Here is a 20,932-nt window from a genome sequence, read left to right as displayed (position 1 = left end):
TTTGGATATGCACTTGCTCACTGCATTTGACAATGAGTTGAACGTTGTCACACATGTTAGAGGGATTTCACCATTTTCTGTTGGGGGGTTGTCTTCCAACAGAACATCCCTTTGTTGGTTTCTGGCCCTCTTTTGACTTTTATTTATTATCCCCTTCGGGTAACCTCTGTTCTCCAATTTGATAGTCAACGCGCTTGCTTGTTGTTTGTAGGTGGACAAGTTACTGCAATTTCGCCGTATCTCCAAATATTGCCCATACGGAAGATTTTCACGTAGGGCTCGGGGGTGGTTACTGGTGAAATGCAGTAGATTATTTTTAGCAGTTGGCTTGTAAAAGGTTTCAGTCTCAAGCCGGATGCCTGCCCTCTTGATGGTCACATCCAAGAATGTTAGTTCGTCCTGGGAGTATTCGTGGGTAAATCTCAGGTGGTCATTGCAAGTGTTGATCCAGGAAAGAAACTCTAGCAGTGTGGTCTCTTCTCCTTCCCAGATCATAAACACGTTGTCTATGTAACGACGCCATACGGCGATGTTATTGCCCTATGGGTTCCTTGGGTTCAGGATGTGTTTGGACTCAAAATCGAAAACGTAGAGCCCCGCCACCGATGGGGCAAAAGTGCTGCCCATCGAAGTACCTGTTGCTTGTAGATAGATCTTCCCATCATATTCGAAAAAACTGCGTTTCAGGGCAAGGGTGGCGCAGTCAACTACGAAGTCGCGGGTGGTGTTAAAATTCCAGACCACTCCATCGAATGCTTCCTTGACCACCATAATGGTGTCATCCTGCGGGATGCATGTATATAAACTCTCGATGTTCATCGAGACCAGGAAACAAGAGTCATTGGGCAAGGTGATTGTGTTGAGTAAAGATAGAAAACTCTTTGTATCTTTAAGATAGGTGCTGATGGATTGCACAATGGGTCTTAGAAAAAGTCACAGTATTGTGAAAGGGGCTCGAAAAGTGAGCCCAATCCGGAGACAATCGGTCTTCCAGGAGGAGGTAGCACGTTCTTGTGTGTTTTTGGTAACACGTAGAAGTACGGTACTCGTCCCTCCGATCTTGTCAGGAAATCTGCCTCCTTTTTAGTGATCCAGCCATCCCTTTCTGCCGTCGACACAAGCTCACAGATTTCGTCTCTCAGGTCGTTTGTTGGGTCCACTGCAAGGGGGATGTAATTAACGACATTACTAAGAAGTCGTTGACACTCCGTTTCGTAGGCTTTTTTATTTAGAATTACGATCCCTCCCCCCTTATCCGCACTCTTGATGATGATGTCCTTGTTCTTTTTTAAGGACTGGATGGCCTTAAATTCCTCAGCGGTTAGGTTGTTAAAAGGGGTAGGTTCTTGTAACTGTTCCACTTCTTTGAACACGGCTTGTTCAAAGGCCAAGATCTCTGGTGTGACAGTGTGTGGGGGTGGAGTGTAGGTCGATTTTAATCTGAAATCGGTATCACTTTCAGTCTATTCTGTTTGGTCATTTTCAGTTGTTTCAAATAAATTTTTTAAGCGCAATTTCCTAAAAAATTGGTTCAACTCGCAATGGAGTTTAAAGCGATCGAGCTTAGGAGTAGGGATAAATCCTAGTCCTTTTTCCAAGACTCGTGTTTCAGGTTGGGAGAGGCTGTGGGAGGATAAGTTAACCACTAGGGTCTCGCGTTGCTGGGCCCCGGTCTCTGGTCTATTGGTGTTGTATTGCTGAGATCCCCTGTTCCCTCTTGCATGTCCCAATGTACTTGGTTGGAGCCTTTCTGCCTCCCCCGGTTCCCCCGCCTGCCTTTGTCCTAAAAGGATGCGGGTATCCTTGGGGATTGAAATGTGGATATGGCATGAAATGTGGGTTCCAACCCATCATGGGAGGAAATGGTGCCTGAAATAAATTGGGATGATACGGGCCCATTGTTTGTTGAGGGAATGGTGGTCTCCAATTTGGCGGTTGATATTCGTTTGGAAATTGTTGTTGCCCTCGTCCCCGTCCTTTGCCTCTGCCCCTCCCTCTAGGTCTTTTCCCAGTGCTCTCAGAACTGGAGCCACTGGTATTAGAGTCCGCTGAGGTATCAGAATTATATCCTGCACTCGTAGCAGGGCTGAAGTCAGGGGTGGAGTAGGGATAGACTTTGGCATAGGACCATCTCTTAAGGTCTTTCTGTAGCTTTTGTGATTTGGATTGGGCCAAATTCTCTTTGAACTCATTCTGCTCTTTGTTGAGCTCATCAAGTCTTTTTTGTATCCCGTAATAGTGGTTTTAAAATGGGCTTCTGTGGTCTGTATTTCCACCAGCAGGGCATCAGAGAGGCGCAGTGCGGTCTTAATAATCCAAATGCCCCAGTTCCTGGTGCAGTGCCACGCTATCTGCGCCCACTCTTTGCGAAAGACTGCATCCTCAAGGAAAATTCTAGGTGCGTTTGTAACTAATAACCCTTTCGGTGCTGCATTGTTATTTAAATATTCTTTTATCATAGTTCCATGCAATATGGCCCTAATCCTGCTACGTTTCAGTTCGCCCAATTTTTCCCAATCCCCAGTCTGCGAGATGGCATGCGCCAGTAATGGGTCAGAAAAAAGGGAATCATCCCCTAGTATGGCATCTGCTTCCTCCCTAGTGAAAGAAAGACCCTGATCCTCCATGTTAAAAAGATAACACAGTGACACTGCAGCAAATTATTATATTTGCAATAGAAAACAAAAGCAAGAGAACTCTCACAGCTGCACGCTGCTCAATACTGTTCAATATCAACAAGAGAGGTAGGGCGTAGATAGGCACTCCTATGCCCCAACAAATCTATATTAACAACAAAGGAGTGACTCAGATAACAAAAAAGGGACTAGTGAAGTGTAGTGATAGTCCGCTGTGTGCCGCAAATGCGATCAATGCTCACACACGTGTGTGCACACAGATGGAGTTCATGACCTTGCTTGTCTCGTCATCGCAGACGTTGGACCAGGAGGTCAGGAGGTTGGTGCTGATGGTGTTCGCAGGAGGGGTGGGGTCTGGTGCGGTCGGGTCGGTCGTGGCGTTGAAGCTGTCGTGGATGTCAGCGATCTTTCGGTGGAAGAAGTTGGCGAGGGAGTCGCACAGTTCCTGTGAGGGCGGGATGTCGTTGGCGTTGGTGCTGGGGTTGGAGAGTTCTTTTACTATGCGGAAGAGCTCTTTGCTGTCGTGTGCGTTGTTGTCCAGTCGGTCTTTGAAGGAGGACCTCTTGGCTGATCTGATGAGGTGGTGGTGTCTGCGGGTGGCGTCCTTGTGGGCTGCGTGGTTGTCCGGTGTGCGGGAGTGGAGCCATCTATTCTCCAGTTTCCGGCATGCGCGCTTGGAGGCCAGGAGCTCGTCAGTGAACCAGGAGAGACTCTTGCTGGCGTGGTTGTTGGGGGGTTTCTTCAGTGGGGCGAGGGTGTTGGCACAGTCTTCGATCCACTGTCTGAGGTTGTGGGCTGCGGCGTCCAGGTTGAAGGGCTCGGTGGGTTGGTTCAGGGAGAGGGTGGTGGTCATCTGGTCTTCGGTGATTTTGCTCCAGCAGCGGTGAGGCAGCTGTTGGGTGCGGTGGTGCGTGGCAGGTTTTTTGAAGGTGAAGTGAATGCAGCGGTGGTCTGTCCAGTGGGGTTCGGTGGTGTTTTATTAACTTGCTTTGATGTACGACAATATATTTGCAATTCACTCTAATATTCATGATGTTTTGAGATGCTGATAACCTTGCATTTAAATATGTTTTAATGTCACTTCAGAATGCTTCTTGTGTTCAAAGTTTTATTTTATATGATTTATATACTCAACTGATACAACCCACGTTTTAGAATAGCAATAAGAACCAAAGACAGTACAGTATTTAGCCAGCCATTGGTTAATAGTCTCGTATAGTCAATATCGCATTATTATGCGCCCGCATTTAAACATGTCATGCTGTCACTTCAGAATGCTCCTTTTGTTTAAAATGTCGTAGAATATGATGCATATGCTAAATTGACACAGCTCATGGTAAGAACACCAATATGAATCAAACACAGTATGGCATTCAGACACCGGTTAATAGTTTCGTGTGAATTTTCATATAATGTAGATCGCGTTATTATGCATTTGATAGATGGCGTCATCATTTCATTCATGTAATGCTGGAGGCAGCCGTGTTATCGGCAGGTTGCAATAAAGTTGCAACACAAAGAGTGAATAGCCATGGAAACGCCGTAGTTTTGAGAGTCTATCGTCTGTTTTTACGAAAAGGCGGCGTCATGACGTTTTTTGCTATGAAAAGAGTAGTAGGACACCTGACGAAATATGTTATGTTAGTTATGTTAGGGGGTGTTTTATATAGCGCTCAGCTACTCCAAGGAGTGTCCCGGCGCTTTTAACCCAAAACGGACAGGGAGCAGAAAAGAGGAGGAGGGGACCCTACTGAACAAACAGCCAAGATTTCAAAGCCTTCCTAAAGGCTAACAGATTAGCGTTCCTGTGAAGAGTGACCGGCAGAGTGTTCCACAGCTGGGGCGCCAAGCGCCTAAAAGACCGGCCACCAACCCGCACTCTTCTTATAACCGGAACCGTGGCAAAAGCCAACGACTCTGACCTCAGTGATCTGGAAGGCTGATAAAAAGCCAGCCGCCTCTGGATATATTTGGCACCGGTAGCATGAAGCGCTTTGAAGGCCGGAGTGAGTGCCTTGAAAACTATACGCTTTCGGATGGGCAACCAGTGAAGAGTCTGCAAGAGCTCAGACGCTCTGGTGCGCCGATGAAGGCCAAAGATGGCAAATACCTCTAGAGGACGGCAATACAAGAATAGAGTTGGCGTTTTTCGCGGTAAGATGCTAGTGAATAAATCGGCTTTCAGAATTAGTTTTTTTTTAAATTGAGTTAGATGGTCACAACCGCTTTTCTACTCTTACAGCCAAACGAATGCAGGACTGCTCTGATTCTTTTTGCTTTACCTCATACGAACATCGTAAAGCCCAGCTGAGACTTGTTTGACCTTCTAATATCCGTGGAATACTGACGTGGTTTAGATTCTCAGATATATTTTGGTTTATTTTTAGGATTTTTGTTCTTCGGGTGTATCACGCTCATGATTAGGTAAGCCTCTAGACTTAGTGTTAACGGCGTATTTGGTGGAATAACGACATCCTTGTGATTGAGTGTTACTTGTACTTCTTTCAAACAGAATATAGCTCAGCCGATACATACAAAAGACTATCGTGCTTGTGACATTGAATACAGAGGTGAGGTTTGTTTAATTACTAGGGGTATGCTCATTTCACGAGTAGAGTGAGTTTTGACAACAAGCTAGTCAATACTATAAGTGTGTGAAATCTGTGGATACTCAGAGGGTACATTCAGACTCTAAAGGGTTTACATATAAACTGAGTTTTAAAATCATGTTAGCAGTTAACTAAAAGTGTCTAGCACATTTAACAATTTTTTCAGTTGTCAAAATGTAAATAATGAGGACATACTTATTTTGCATCGTTTGAAATTGTTTCCTTGTTCTTCTTCTGTTTTTCAACAGAACCCCTGATGAAGGGACACAAAAGTCCCGAAATGCATTGGGTCTAAAGCAAATTATGTATTAAATGTCCATGTTGATTGTGTATGCATACATAACAAATATCTATTTGTATAATTATGATTAGTGAGAATTCTAAAAAGAATAATCTTGAAAAAAAACATGAATTAAAATGTTGATGGTAAATATAATTTTTGTTGTCTCATGTTGATGCATGTTGGAGTCCTAGCAGCGACCCAGGGGCTAGGCCACTTACATTCAATTATTTCTATGCTTAGCAAGCATTAATCCAATATAGCACACATATCGGAAACATTAAAAAAAATTATTTAAATCTGAGTGCACTTTTCACCCACATTCATAGTGAGAAAAACAAGGCAAAGAGAAACACAAAGCAAAGACTAAAGGCCGAAAACAGCTACAGTACAGGCAGAAAAGCAGGTGGCAAGATACAAAAGGAAATCAAGGAGAAAGAAAACAGACGGAGGAAAAAGGTCAGACTAAATACTTACCGCCCACCACTGGGCCACCAGGGATGAGGTGCAGGCGGGAGCCTGCGGGTGGAGGAGGGTCTCGAACTTCCAGCAGCGGCGAGGGGCAGCAGGCGGAGGGTACAGCACTAGCAGGGAGCGCTGGAGCGGTGGTGGAGAGACCTGGCCTGAGAACAGGTCAAGGTTCGCCCCGTGGCGTAGTGAGCAGGGGACCCACGCCTGGGCATACCCTTCCCACATAGGGTGAACAGAAAAACACACAAGATGATGGACGGAATGTTGCACAATGGCAAATCATTAACCCCAAGTCACAGATCTGGGTTTAATCCATCAATATTTTGCTCACCAAGCCACCCCAGTTCAGACATGGCCATATGCAAATCAGTCGTAACCCTGTGCCTCATGGGAACAGTCCAGCCCGAACTGCCAAGCCATGTCTACCCTGTACCGGAATCAAGCATCCTAGGACCGGTTTCTGGCTATCAGCCGTCTTCAGCCAGGATAGCTTGACTCCTGTGACGTAGTGAGCAGGGGACCCAGGTCTGGGCATACCCTTCCCACATATGGTTAACAGCAAAACACACAAGATGATAGACGGAATGTTGCACAGTGGCAAAACATTCACCCCCAGTCACAGATCTGGGTTTAATCCATCGTTATCTTGCTCACCAAGCCACCCCAGTTCAGCCATGGCCATATGCAAATCAGTCTTGACCCTGTGCCTCATGGGAACCGCCCAGCCCAAACTGCCAAGCCATGTCTTCCCTGGACCGGAATCAAGCATCCTAGGACCGGTTTCTGGCTATCAGCCGTATTCAGCCAGGATAGCTTGACTCCAGTGGCGTAGTGAGCAGGGGACCCACATCTGGGCATACCCTTCCCACATAGGGTGAACAGCAAAACACACAAGATGATGGACGGAATGTTGCACAATGGCAAAACATTCACCCCCAGTCACAGATCTGGGTTTAATCCATTGTTATTTTGCTCACCAAGCCACCCCAGTTCAAAGATGGCCATATGCAAATCAGTCTTGACCCTGTGCCTCATGGGAACTGTCCAGCCCAAACTGCCAAGCCATGTCTTCCCTGGACCGGAATCAAGCATCCTAGGACCGGTTTCTTGCTATCAGCCGTCTTCAGCCAGGATAGCTTAACTCCAGTGGCTTCGTGAACAGGGGACCCACGTCTGGGCATACCCTTCCCACATAGGGTGAGCAGCAAAACACAGAAGATGATGGACGGAATGTTGCACAATGGCAAAACATTCGCCCCCAGTCACAGATCTGGGTTTAATCCATCGTTACTTTTCTCACCAAGCCACCCCAGTTCAGAGATGGCCATATGCAAATCAGTCTTGACCCTGTGCCTCATGGGAACAGTCCAGCCCGAACTGCCACACCATGTCTTCCCTGGACCGGAATCAAGCATCCTACGACTGGTTTCTGGCTATCAGCCGTCTTCAGCCAGGATAGCTTGACTCCAGTGGCGTAGTGAGCAGGGGACCCACGTCTGGGCATACCCTTCCCACATAGGGTGAACAGCAAAACACACAAGATGATGGACGGAATGTTGCACAATGGCAAAACATTTACCCCCAGTCACAGATCTGGGTTTAATCCATCGTTTTTATGCTCACCAAGCCACCCCAGTTCAGACATGGCTACATGCAAATCAGTCTTGACCTTGTGCCTCCTGGGAACAGTTCAGCCCGAACTGCCAAGCCATGTCTTCCCTGGACCGGAGCCTTTAACATGGTCATCCCTGAACTAGCAGTCCTTAAGTAGGCATGAGCTGTCAGCATGAAAGTTGAGCCCTACCTGATTCCCACACGTGCACACTGAGCAATGGACACCGATGGCTGTCAGCAGGCATGTTCAGCGAAGAGGCCCGCGCAGGCTTTTTGTGTGAGCTGTTGTTTACTGAATGGGCTGATCATTGTAGGGTGGAGTCTGAAGGCCCTTATTAAGCATCACTGTTACTACTCCGGTGTAGTTGACAAGAGTTTCTTTCTAGATCCACCGAAAAGGGAAAACCAGAAAAAGGGTGGCTTACTCACACACCTTAGTGGTAAAGATGGAAAATCTTTCACTCCCATTAAGGAGCACCACTGAGGTAGGAAAAATACCCATCCTACAGACCATATAATTTAATCCACTCAGGCAGTGAATGGTTAGATGGCCCATCAAAAACGAACCTATCTTTCGTGGAAAAGCCCCTACAAATTGCAGATCACGGTCTACCTCCAAGAACCCAAAAGTATTAGCAAGTGCTGTGCTGTACAAATCATGCATAACATATTAGAGAATGTTACGTTTCCTACGGGTTGTGCAATGTTCTATTCTGCGTGCGCTCTGTGCAGTACTCAGGATATTCTAGCTCCAGACATCAATATATGTTCAGGCGGGAGGATATCAGTGTCATTCCATCAAAAGATCAAACCACTGTGGCAGTACTGTAATAACGTTAGTGCCAGGGCCCTTCTCAGGAGTGCACTGCAGCTTGCACCACCCACAGCCCCTCCCAGCACTGCCAATGACAGTACAACACAACTACCAACCATCGCACTCCTACAGGTGTCGCAATTGAGACTAATCCAGACCACCCAGAGCTGTAACAATTGCGTAGGGGGCAGGTATTACTACTTTTTAATGTTTATGGAATTATTAAACACCATTGAAAATCTCAAAATAAGACAGACAGCACCGTGTGCTATACTATCATTCGTGAGAATGAAGTGCCAAGCACCCACCAAACCCTCTGGCTCAAATTAAGCACTGCCAGTACCCCAAAGGGTAGGATTTTTAATTGATTGTTGTCACTCAATGCAAATGCCAACTTACTCTGCTATGCAGACTTAGGCCCTCATTACCCGTTAAGGGCTACATTCTGATCGCACAGGGATCAGCATTATGACTTCGGCTATTTTTACCACACCCTCACGGCTTTCCCCAGATAGATTCCAGCAGGTCAACCCTGCTGAAATGTATGGGGGTAAAAGCCCCTAAAAAGGCAAAACATGCAGAATTATTGTGCATTAAATACATATTATGCATGATATGCCTCTTTTTTCAAGTTGAAAACTTGGAAAACAGGCTATTTAGAAACATATGGTAAATTCCTATCCCTGGGGTAATTCTGTTTACCACAGGTGGTAAATCCCCTACCCTATTCGGCTCAACTTGCCAGCCATTTGCTTTACAGCATCGAAAAAGTGTGTGTTTCTGCAAGTGGATTGAAATTTGTAGTATGAGGCTCACAAGCTATACGTTGGCGTATATAATGCTTTCTGTTTCACTACATGCACAAACTCTCACAAATGTAAGGTAAATCATTTCTCCTGGCAGAGTGTTCAAGAAAGACTGTGATGTATATGTTCATTTATTATTATTATTATTATTATTTTATAATTATACATTATTGTTTATATTAATTGCCATATTATCCCTCTTTTTCAGGTTCCACCTTATTCTAGCACAACCCTACTTGTAAGATGTCTGACCATCTGCCAGAAATATTCAAGTTTGTAAGGAAAACTATTATCCTCTATGGATACGTCAAGAGGTTTTTGTAGCTGCACTGGAGCTACAGCCTCACCTGCTGTTACCATCTGTGATTTTAGGGCATGAGTCTGCTATGGCATACACTGCGTCCCTACAATGCACGGCCTCCGGTGACATTATACTACAATGCTCTCCATGTAAGAAACCTCTCCAGCTTCCCCAGATGTCTTCCTACAACATTATTTGATGTCCCAAGCAAAGGACTGCTACTCCAACTTTAAAATACTTTGAAACGTTTTTTGAAAATGAATGGGTTGAGGCAGCACACACGCCACCCTTCTCGAGTGCAAATGTTAACAACGTAAACTTAATGTACTTTTAATTTTAGAAAGTTAAAGCACTTCGAGTTGTTGACTATGTTCAAACTGTTCCACGTGGTGTCATGATTGATGGACAGCAGTCATTTGGTTGGACTGTCACCCAAAACCATTTACCAAACATACCCACAAATATTTTGAAAATTGTGCACTTTTTGTGAAACTAGCAGTAGAAATATATAAAAGTTTTCACGTATTCAAATGTGTATCCTTTCACTGATCCTCACATCTTTCCCATCCTTCCCAGAGGGTTGACATTTAGCTATTAGAATATCCTTTCATGCTACAGTCTTTTTGACGTCACTGGTCCTTTTCCTCTGATTACGGCCTTGTGCTTTTTTCAGGATTTTCTTCTGTAGGGACTACCAGACATTCATTGTATTCACTAAGAAAGTCTTGAACCAGATTTAAACTATGCTGATCAGGAATAAAAAAATATCCTACTATGTCACTGGCATGTTTTTTGCTAACTCCCACACTCTTACATTTCGCTAGTTGTCTTCTTTTCATTTCAGTTGGCTCACACAATCCAAACCCAGATCTCAATACTACGTGGTAATTGGACAAGTGGGGGGAGAGGCCACAACCTTTAAGTGAGATGTTAATGAGCCCCCGCAAAGTCACCACAAAGCAAAACCTATTTCTGTAAGAAACTCAGGATACTCCTGAGTAATTGTGCGCACTACTGACAGGAGGTTATGGACAAGGCAAAACAATATGGACAATTTTTCAGAAAAAAAGAACATTTGATTGGCACAATGGTCCTGAAAGAGCAAAGCGTTCATAAAGCATAAAATAACAAGTTTAAGATCTTATTCTTAGAACTGTTGCACCACCTCTAGCCCAATCTGGGTGCGTGTTTACTGTGTTAACCATTTTTAGGGAATTCTTGGACTGTGCTCATCAGATCTATCTATCTATCTATCTATCTATCTATCTATCTATCTATCTATCTATCTATCTATCTATCTATCTATATATGTATATATATATATGTATATATATATATATATATATATATATATATATATATATATATATATATATATATATATATATATATATATATATATATATATATACATATATCAAAAAGATCCCGACCGCCTTTCACTGCGGTCATGAACGGGCACGGACCTCCTCTCCTCTTACTTACTCCGATGAACCTTGGTCAAGTAAGAAACGCCAATACACCAGGATAGTGTAAGCAGTGCAGTAATTTATTTTCAGTGATACCAGAGTAAGTGCCCTCCCTGATGCGTTTCGCTCCGCGGACGGAGCTTGGTCACATGACGCGTCAGGAGTAGGCAGGTACATTATGTAGTAAATAAAAGCCCATGCGCCTAAAGAAACAGGACGCATGGGTGCACAACAATGCGGACCTAGCATATAACATAAAAGGTTTAACGCAATAAATTGCCACAGTGGAACAACAGAAAAGAAAGAATTGTAGCATAGTGCTCAAAGCAACTCCTGAGATAGAAACCTTAATCAATTTCAGTTTCTAAATAACTTCATCAATTCAATTTGGTAAAAGTATATGATACTACTAAATACGCAATTACAGAAATTAAATGAAGAGAGCATAGTGCTCCAACATAATAACAGTGATATTATTACATTGATCATGACTTTTCCAATGCAAGTGCATTAAAGTGAAAAATGGAGTTGCATCCAAATTTTAACACTTCTAATCCTCGAAGTTCCTAAATTCAATTCTTTATAGCAATGCTAGGTTGTGAATAGTTTAAGTGCTGTCAAACGTGCAAAACAAAATCCTATTAAAAAATTTAAAAAATTAATATTCTAATTAAAAAAAAATCAGACGGCTACGCAACCCTTTAGGGAACCTAGATCAAACCATTCTAGTTCAAACACAACATCCTGCATATAATTACATCATTGCTATGCAAAGTCCATTCATCAGCATAATTTACAAAAAATCTGAAAAATAGAAGAATAATCAATGACACCAAGTAAGAACAGTTCATTATATTGTCGCATTATAGAAAATGATGTAATTCATCAAAAGCATTTAACCCATTCGGGGACCTAGTGTCGAGTAACAAGATAAAGTATGCTTCCCTCTGCATAAGCAATCTTTCTCGATCCCCACCTCTCCCAGGATTGGGTACAGAGCATAGTAAAGTGTACTTTAGGTCTTTCAATTTTTTGTCATGAACCGCCTTGAAGTGGCGAGCCACAGGATAGTTCATATCTGAGTTTACTATTGCCCGTATATGCTGCAAAATGCGCTGATTGGCAGGCAACTTAGTGCTCCCAATGTAGGAAAGTGAACAAGTGCAAGTAAGTTGGTAGACGACAAAATCACTTTGACAAGTGAGATGCTCATTTATTGGTATAGTTAACTCACTAAAAGCTGATTTGTAGTGAGTACCGTTTACAGCAAAAGTACACGCCTGTGGTAACGCACTTGCGTTAGCGCACTAGTGTTCCGATGGGCGGAACAGGAAACACGTCACACGGAGACGGAAGGCGGCCATCTCAGGTCATTGGCGCCGACCTCTCCACACAGAGCAGAAGTGTTACCCCGGCGCTCCGTTTAAATAAAGTTATTACTTAACTTAAATGAGAGTAACTCATCTTTTACAATTCCACAATGGCGACGAGGCATCGGAATTGACAGAGGACGCCGTCCCTACCGGCGTACTCGAACCCCACGTGCTACACATCACAACGGAGCGTGGCAGAGGGTTACACCTGGCCCCACACGGCGCACAACCCTACCGAGGCACACAGGAAGGTCCAGCAGCGGAGGTAGGCCTGCAGGCGATCAGGGCACCAAGCACCACAGAGGCTCGAACAAGCGAGCGAGCATAGCGACAGAGCCCGCGCCAACACAGGGGTACCGGAGGGCATTGGGGGAGCACCACCCCAAGGAGAACAGGACTAGCCGAGCAAGCTGGCGGAACAGAGAGAGAGCAGGGGGGAGTCTTCAACTGCTCTCCCCGTGGAGACAACAGACGTGCAGGCAGTAGGAGGGGCAAGAGCGCAGACACTACCCAACCCTTCCAACGCAAACTCAAGGGAAGACAGCGAGAGTGACCCAGAAGAGGGGGACCCCACCAAGCGTAACGCTCCCGGCAGCCCCCAAGGGAAGACGGTTTCTGTCCAACCCACCAGGGACAGGGCGGGCAGAATGGCGGTGCACTCGTCGTCCCTAACGCAACTGGTACCGTTCCTTACCAACCCAGGGGAACCGGAGAGGCAATGGGAGGACTGGAAGAGGTATTTCCTCAACTACCTCGACGCTTTAGAGGAGGAGGCAGGCGCTCCATACTCCAGTAAACGCAGAAAAAAAATCCTGCTACACAACCTGGGCCCGGAGGGGATAAGAATCTACGACACCATCGTGAAAGTAGAAAGAGATGCCGCAGACACCGATGTTTTCAGCCACGCCATTGCTGATCTAGACGCACACTTCCGGCCCGTGGTATGTGTCGCGATTGACCGCTACAATTTTTTCCAAAGGAAACAAAAGAGTAGCGAAACTGTAGATGAATATGTTGTTGCCCTGCAGAAACTTGCCATCTCATGCAAATTCGGCGCTCTACACGACGATCTCATCCGAGACCAAATTATCATGCACACGTCGAGTTCACATGTCCAGGAGAAGCTATGGGTAAACGGAGATGCCCCGCTCAAAGAAATCTGGGCCATGGTCAAGAAGGCCGAACTATCAAAACGATGTGCCCAAGCGGCTAAGAAAGACTCAGGAGGTACGCAGTTGGTGTGCCAAATATCGACACAACAGAAAGGGGAACGCCCCAGGCAAAAAGAACCCCAAAAGAAACTGGATGGCAGAAGGCAGAAGTCCACATATCCCCCTGACCAGAGGGGAGCTAAGGGAGGACGTCCGAGCTGCTACAGATGTGGGAGTGCCAATCATCTGGGAAATGATAAGGCGTGCCCGGCGTTCCGAGCAAAGTGCTCGTTTTGTGGAATATTTGGCCATTACGAGAAAGTATGCCGCCGGAAACCGAAAGGAGCAACAGTGAAGTTCGTTGACCGAGAACAGCAAGATGATACCAATGAGTCGGAAGGAACTGATGACCAAGAGGAAATACTGTACATTGATGTCCAAGTATTGGAGATGGACGACTCAGGCAACGACAAGCCCCGATTAGACATGCACATCGGAGGCATACCGTTAGAAATGATAGCGGACAGCGGAGCCCCCATCTCGATAATCCAGAGGAAGGTATGGGAAGAAAAGTTTGCGTCCACGCATGGAGAGAAACTACGTCCTATGGACTTGCGTCCTGTCACGTACACTGGGCAGAAGATCCCAATGTTGGGGTATTGTCCCCTGTCGTTCGAGTTCAGAGACCGCCAAGCCATGTGCAAACTGTACGTAACAGAGAAAGGCCCCTCAGTCCTGAGCTGGAAGGACCAAGGAGCCTTAGGGATCCAGCTGAATCCAGGGGGTATCGAAAAAATCCTACTCATGGACATGGAGAAAAGAGACGAGGTGGAGTCATGGAGGAGGGCGTACCCAAGAGTATTCAATGGCCAAATAGGGGAGCTGGCGAAATACAAACACCTAATCAAGCTAAAGGAAGGAGCAATGCCGGTAGTGCACAAAGTGAGAAACATCCCGTTTAGGAGCAGAGAGGCAGTACAACAAGAGTTGGACAGACTCGAGAAGGAAGGGGTGATCAGAGCCATAGAAAGTGCAGAGTGGCTTTCCCCCTTGGTGGTAGCTCAAAAACCCAACGGCAAGGTCAGGCTATGTGTGGACCTGAGGGAATTAAACAAAAACATACTGGTTGACAAGTTCCCCCTGCCACGCATAAACGAGATGTTGTCGAAGACCAAGAACATCAAATGGTTTTCGACAGTGGACCTGTCATCGGCATACCATCAGGTCAAACTACACCCCTCCTGTACGCACCTCACCTCCTTCATCACACCATTCGGCTGTTATGAATTCTTAAGGATGCCATTTGGCCTAGCTTCGGCGGCCGCAGTCTTCCAAAAGATGATGCACAAATTGCTGAGAGGAGTGGTCGACGTTCAATTCTTTCAGGATGATATCCTAGTCATGGGGAAGTCCATGCACGACCACAATGAGAAGCTCCACAAAGTATTCAAGATCCTACAGGACAACGGACTGACAGCAGAATGGTCGAAATGCAGATTGGGAGTGAAATCAGTCACTTATTTAGGCCACGAAATAAGTGAAGAAGGAATCAGGCCCAAAACCGCCAACATGAAGGCCATTCAAGACGCACCCACCCCGTGCAAAAAGGAGGACGTTCGGTCATTCTTAGGAATGGCCGAATACTACAGCAAGTTCGTGCCACAATTTGCTTCCAAGACGCACCACCTACGACAGCTGCTCAAAGAGAGGAACAAATTCCAGTGGGGTCAGGCAGAACAAGTGGAGTTTGAGACGTTAAAGAAGGAGATGAGCGCCACCATCCCGCTCAAAGGATTCGATCCCCAGGCAGAGACAATCCTCACGACAGACGCAAGTGACCGAGGACTGGGGGCAGTCTTAATGCAACGTGCTGAGAAGGGAGAGTTGCACACAGTCAGCTTCGCATCCAGGTCCCTAGCCCCCAACGAAGAGAAGTTCAGCGTGGTGGAGAAAGAGATGCTGGCAGTGGTGTGGGCCATGGAGAGATTCCGCCAGTATCTATGGGGAGCGCGATTCTTAGTAAAAACGGATCACAAACCCTTAGTCCGAGTGCTGACATCAAGTGGCCATGCGCATGCCACACCTAGGATCGCAAAGATGACTCTGCGCCTGCTAGACTTCCTCTACGATGTGGAACACATCCCGGGGCCACAAAACAAAGTGGCGGACTTCCTCAGCAGGGCGGCTGCCATGGAGGCGGGGAGTGACCAAGAAGAACAGGAATGGGCAGGCTATGTGGTCGCCACGATCCAGGAGGCAGAGAATGCGATAAGTATGCAAGAGTGGGAGGAAGCATACAAAGAGGATGTTGACCTAGAAGCCATCAAGGGGTATGTAGTCCACGGGTGGCCAGAAAAGAGACACCTAAGAGAAGAGCTCCGAAGGTACTGGGAGGTCAGAGAGGAACTATCGCTGGCCGAGGATTCTATCTTCCTGTTGAGAGGAGACAAGGTGATACCACCCAAAGGAGTACTGGAACATCTGATGGGCTTACTGCATGAAGGACACCAGGGCATCACCAAAACCAAAGCCCTTGCCAGACAAGCTTACTGGTGGCCGGCTGTCGATGCGCAGATAGAAAGGCACGTGAGACAGTGCGAATCTTGCGCTAAAGCAGACAAATCTCAAAACCTAATCAGACCACCCCTGGGGAAATTCCCCATACCGGATGGCCCGTGGGAAATGCTATCAGTAGACATTTTAGGACCAGTCCTAAACAAAGCAGGGACACCGAAATATGTAGTAGCGCTGGTGGACAAATTCTCCAAATGGCCAGAAATCGAAGTAAGGGAACACATGGACACGGAAGCGGTGGTGAACTTCCTACAGTCCACATTCCTGAGAGAGGGCATTCCAAAGATCATCATTAGCGACAACGGCCCTCAATTCACTTCGACAAGATGGACAACCTTCACCGAAAGGAATGGGATAGAAGTGAAACACCCACCCATTTACCATCCCGCTGGGAATGGCCAAGTGGAGCGGTTCAACCGCGTGATCATGGGAACCATCCAAGCGGCCATCAACGACGGTCTAGATTGGGAGAAGGAGCTGGAAAAGATGGTTTGGGCATACAGGATCACCCCGGGCAGCACCGGGTACAGCCCGTTCAAGATTTTGAGGGGGAGAGAAGCGTTCACCAAGGACAATCAGGCGTGGAGGAAGTTGGTGATACAGAGCAGATGGTCTCCGGCAGTAGTGAAAAGGAACCTGGAAAGAGCGCAGGAGATCTATACGACTCACTTCAACAAGAACCACAAAGTAAAGAAAGCGGAGCTGGAGAAAGGGGACTGGGTAAGAGTCAAACTAGCAGTCCACAAGAAGAAGGGTGAGAGCAAGTTCTCACCGCCATTACAAGTCTTGGAACCGTACGACCGATCGGCTTTGCTGAGCGACGGAAAGGTATGGTCACAAGACAGGATGGCCAAGTGCAGCAGGACAATCAAAGAGGAAGGCGACGCGGAAGATGGTCCAGGGAATGTCGAAAGAGATGGAGAAGAAGAAAGTAGCAGAGGAAGGAACGCGGAAGTGGAAGAAGGACAGCAGGAAGTAGCCGAGGATGAAAATGGCGCAGGAGAGCGAGAAGGACAGAGAAGCGAAAGGAATGGAGAGAAGGACGAGGACATGACTGGCAAGAGTGGTACTCAAGGTAAAGAGAGCATGGAACAGGAGTGCAGAGAGGGAACGATGAAGGTGAGAACAGAGTGGGGAGAGAAGTGAAGACACCGGAGAGATTCAAAGACTTTAACATGGACTGGAAGTAAGAACTTTGTTTCCGTTTGTTTATTGTGTGTAAAGGGGGGAGATATGTGGTAACGCACTTGCGTTAGCGCACTAGTGTTCCGATGGGCGGAACAGGAAACACGTCACACGGAGACGGAAGGCGGCCATCTCAGGTCATTGGCGCCGACCTCTCCACACAGAGCAGAAGTGTTACCCCGGCGCTCCGTTTAAATAAAGTTATTACTTAACTTAAATGAGAGTAACTCATCTTTTACAATTCCACAACGCCCGGCAGGATGTGCATCTGAAAAAACCTGCTTTAGTGAACCAAGGGTTTTTAGTGGAAAGTTCAGGTTGACTTTTGTCCAGAGCATCTTTCATGGACGGAGCCCTCCTGAAAGTAATAGCCGGTGTTCTAGGTAACATGGGGCTCAAAATAACATCCGTTAATACAATGGGCCACTGTGTTTTAATGATGTGTCTTAGTTTGTGCACTTGAGAACAATAGGTGGTAATAAATCCAACTGAACCCCCTGAAGTGGATTCTAAGGAAGATTCAGAACTTGGGGTCAATAATTGATCCCTTGGGCGGTCTGAAACTTTAGAGAGGGCACGATTCAATACATCTTGTTTATAGCCACGTCTCAAAAATCTTTGCATGGACTCAGCTAGACATTGATTGGTTACCTCAGGGTTACTACAAATTCTTTTGATGCGAATAAATTCGCCTAGCGGAATGCTTTGAATAGTGTGGGGTGGATGCGCACTGCGGGCGTGAAGAATAGAATTACCCGCAGTGCTTTTTCTGAATAATTTGGTATGAATCTGTCCCTGGTCAATTTACACTTGGACATCCAAAAATTCTGCACAGGTAGATGTTATAGTAGCAGTAAACTTTAGATTTCTGTTGTTGACATTAATATCATTGACAAAGAGAACTGCTTGTTCTTGTGTACCCTTCCAGATGATAAAAATATCATCTATAAACCTCCAGTAATGGACTAGATGTTGAAGCCATTGACTGTGTGCTCTACGGAGGACGTGCTCCTCCCACCAGCCAACATGTAAACATGAATAACTGGGGGAGAAGCACGAACCCATAGCAACACCGCGTTCTTGGTGGAAGATGTCCTTGTCAAATTGAAAGTAGTTGTTAAACAAGCAAATGCGTATCATTTCCAACAACATGGAATTATGTTCTCTAAAAGTAGCTGCTCTTGCATCAAGAAAATACTAATGGCTTCCAAACCCTGCAGATGATTAATACTTGTATAAAGTGATTCTATGTCCATGACCAGAAAACAAAAATCAGAACATCAAGTGACTTGACTAATTTTAACTAAAAAATCAGTAGTGTCTTTCAGGTAAGAGGGAAGTGAAACCATGTGAGTTTGAAGGAAAAAATCAACGTATTTAGAAAGATTCTCATTCATACTTCCTTGTGCAGAAATAATAGGACGGAACCGGGGAAATACATTTGTGAATCTTAGGCAAAAGATAGAAAAGAGGGGTGATTGGATGTGCTACATTCCAAAATTTAGCTTCCTCTTTAGTAAAAAGACCAAGTCTTTGCCATTGACTGATGTTCTTTCTGGTGTTGTCATATGTTTTTAACATGACAAATTTGCTAGATTTTGTATAGCAGAGGGGGTCACCTAACTGACGTGTTGCCTCTTGAAGATAGTCAGATTTTGCCCACAAAACAGTGTTCCCCCCCTTGTCTGCATTCTTGACTATCACATTTGTGTTGCCTTGTATTTTCTTGATCAATGCAATGTATTGTTGGTTGTTAAAGTCAACTTGTTTTTTCTTTCCCGAAATAGTTCGTTTCAATACTTTCAATTCAGTGATAACCCTGTCACCAAATACATCCAAGGCGTCTTTAGGCATCAAAGGTAAAAACGTGGATTTTCCTCGAAATTGGGTTGGTGGCGATTTATTCACTGGAATAACTTGGCTGACTGTCGGAGTTTGTTGAGAACTGTCCTCTAAAGAGATTAAAGTTTGAAGACCTGTTAAATTTTTCACACTTAATGGTTGTTGTTCAGATAACCCAACAGGAGTTTCAATGTCTTTGTCATTACTGTTTGGATGAATTAGAAAATACTTCATGAGCTTGATTTTTCTAATAAACTTAAAGACATCAATACGTGCCTGAGTGTATGAAAAGTTGTTAGGAGGACAATAGGAAAGGCCCAGAGATAATAGTTGTTCCTCTGCCTTTGAAAGTATCAAGTCAGTCAAATTGATTACAGTGTTTTCCTGTATCGTGATTATTTGTTCCAATTCCTGCGTGTGTTGCCTCTGCCTCCACCGCGCTTTGGCATTGCGCCTTCTGATGTGTCGCTTTTGGCTGCTGCTTTGCCTGCTGCTTGAGGAATGTTCCGTGAGCGCAGAGAATACCTCCGGTCCTCGTTGACAAAATTCAGTTCATCCACTAATGTGAAGTTAGTCAGATCAGTGGAACCCATTGTAGTAGATGTTAAACTACCTTCAGAACCACTGTATGATGACACAGATAGGTTGTCTACATTGGAAGGGGCAGAGTTACTGTTGACTGCTTGATCAGATGTTACACCAGATTTATGTTGTGTTGACATTGCCTTTCGTTTATACGAGTCATACTTTCTGGCGAACGTAAAGATACGGCCAGTCGCGTAATCAAGTTTGTCACGTGCAAACTTCTGTATTTTACGCTCTTGAATGTTTTTTTCCAGCTTCATTAATCTCTGGTCTATGTCTTTACGGCCTTTGTTGATCAAATCAGTTTCACCTGTCGCTTCCAAAAGTCCATTCACACGGTCAATTTCGACTAGTAAGGCTTCCCTATCTGATTGGGCATATTTAATTAGAATATGAAGCATATTTTTGGAAGATTGCAGGTTATTTTCAGCCCATTCCTGTAGCATCTTTGGGTCAGGGTTTTCGTAGGTAGGAGCAATCAATACTCTCAAACCTCTTGGGACGCGGTTTGCGTCAAGGTATTTTTCCAGGGATTTCTTTTCCCACCATTTCGATAACTCACTACGGAGTAGTTTCTCTAGAGTTTTCAACAAATCCCTCGCGTTGTTGTTACTTGGCGTAGTGCGACTTTCTTGGGATGTTGTAGCAGTATTATCTGGTAGGTTCTCATATATATATATATATATATATATATTACCTACTGGCGATAGCCAGTAGGTATATATAGTTAGGATTGTTTTCCATAGGGAAATCGCAACATTCTATTGGGAATAACTTTGGCGCCGGTTGAGGAATCTTCCTGAAATTTTCCTTAACTTTGCCTCGCGGCGCTTCGCTCCTTCCCTGAAAGTTTGGGGGGGATTCGTCAAGCGGGGGCCGAGATAAAAGGGGGTCCCAAAACGTGTTTTCCCCATGTTAATTTCCATAGGGCGGTTGGACTCACTTTTAGCCCGAACGGCTGAATGGTTTTCCACCAAACTTGGCAAAATTGTAGGGACTGGTAGCCCGATGTGCCTTTGCTATGTCTCAAGATATGAGCTCCAGTGGTTTTTACGAAAATTAACTTTTTAAAAATATATATTGGGCTACATTGGGCTATATATATGTTAGAGCCCAAATGTAGCCCAATGTAGCCCGAAGATGGCCCCCAGAGACAAAAAAAAACAAATGTAGCCCAAATATCAGCCAGATATAGCCCAACTATAGCCCAATGACAGAATGT

At 45.4% G+C, this 20,932-nt stretch overlaps 1 protein-coding gene across 1 annotated transcript in view; it reads left to right on the top strand.

Moving 5' to 3' along the window:
* Positions 1–10,759, top strand: part of IGFN1 (immunoglobulin like and fibronectin type III domain containing 1) — a 392,344-nt gene extending 381,585 nt beyond the window's left edge. The window contains exon 23 of the mRNA XM_078644199.1: positions 9,439–10,759. Coding sequence (XP_078500325.1) covers positions 9,439–9,455 — 17 coding nt within the window. The 3' untranslated portion in view covers positions 9,456–10,759. The remainder of the gene's footprint in view (positions 1–9,438) is intronic.
* Positions 10,760–20,932: the final 10,173 nt, after the last annotated feature.

The sequence above is a fragment of the Lissotriton helveticus genome, chromosome 5_1 (genome assembly GCF_964261635.1).
Source record: "Lissotriton helveticus chromosome 5_1, aLisHel1.1, whole genome shotgun sequence".
NCBI classification, from domain to species: domain Eukaryota; kingdom Metazoa; phylum Chordata; class Amphibia; order Caudata; family Salamandridae; genus Lissotriton; species Lissotriton helveticus.
The sequence above is the reverse complement of the archived record's forward strand: the minus strand, read 5'-3'. Positions and strand labels throughout refer to the sequence as shown.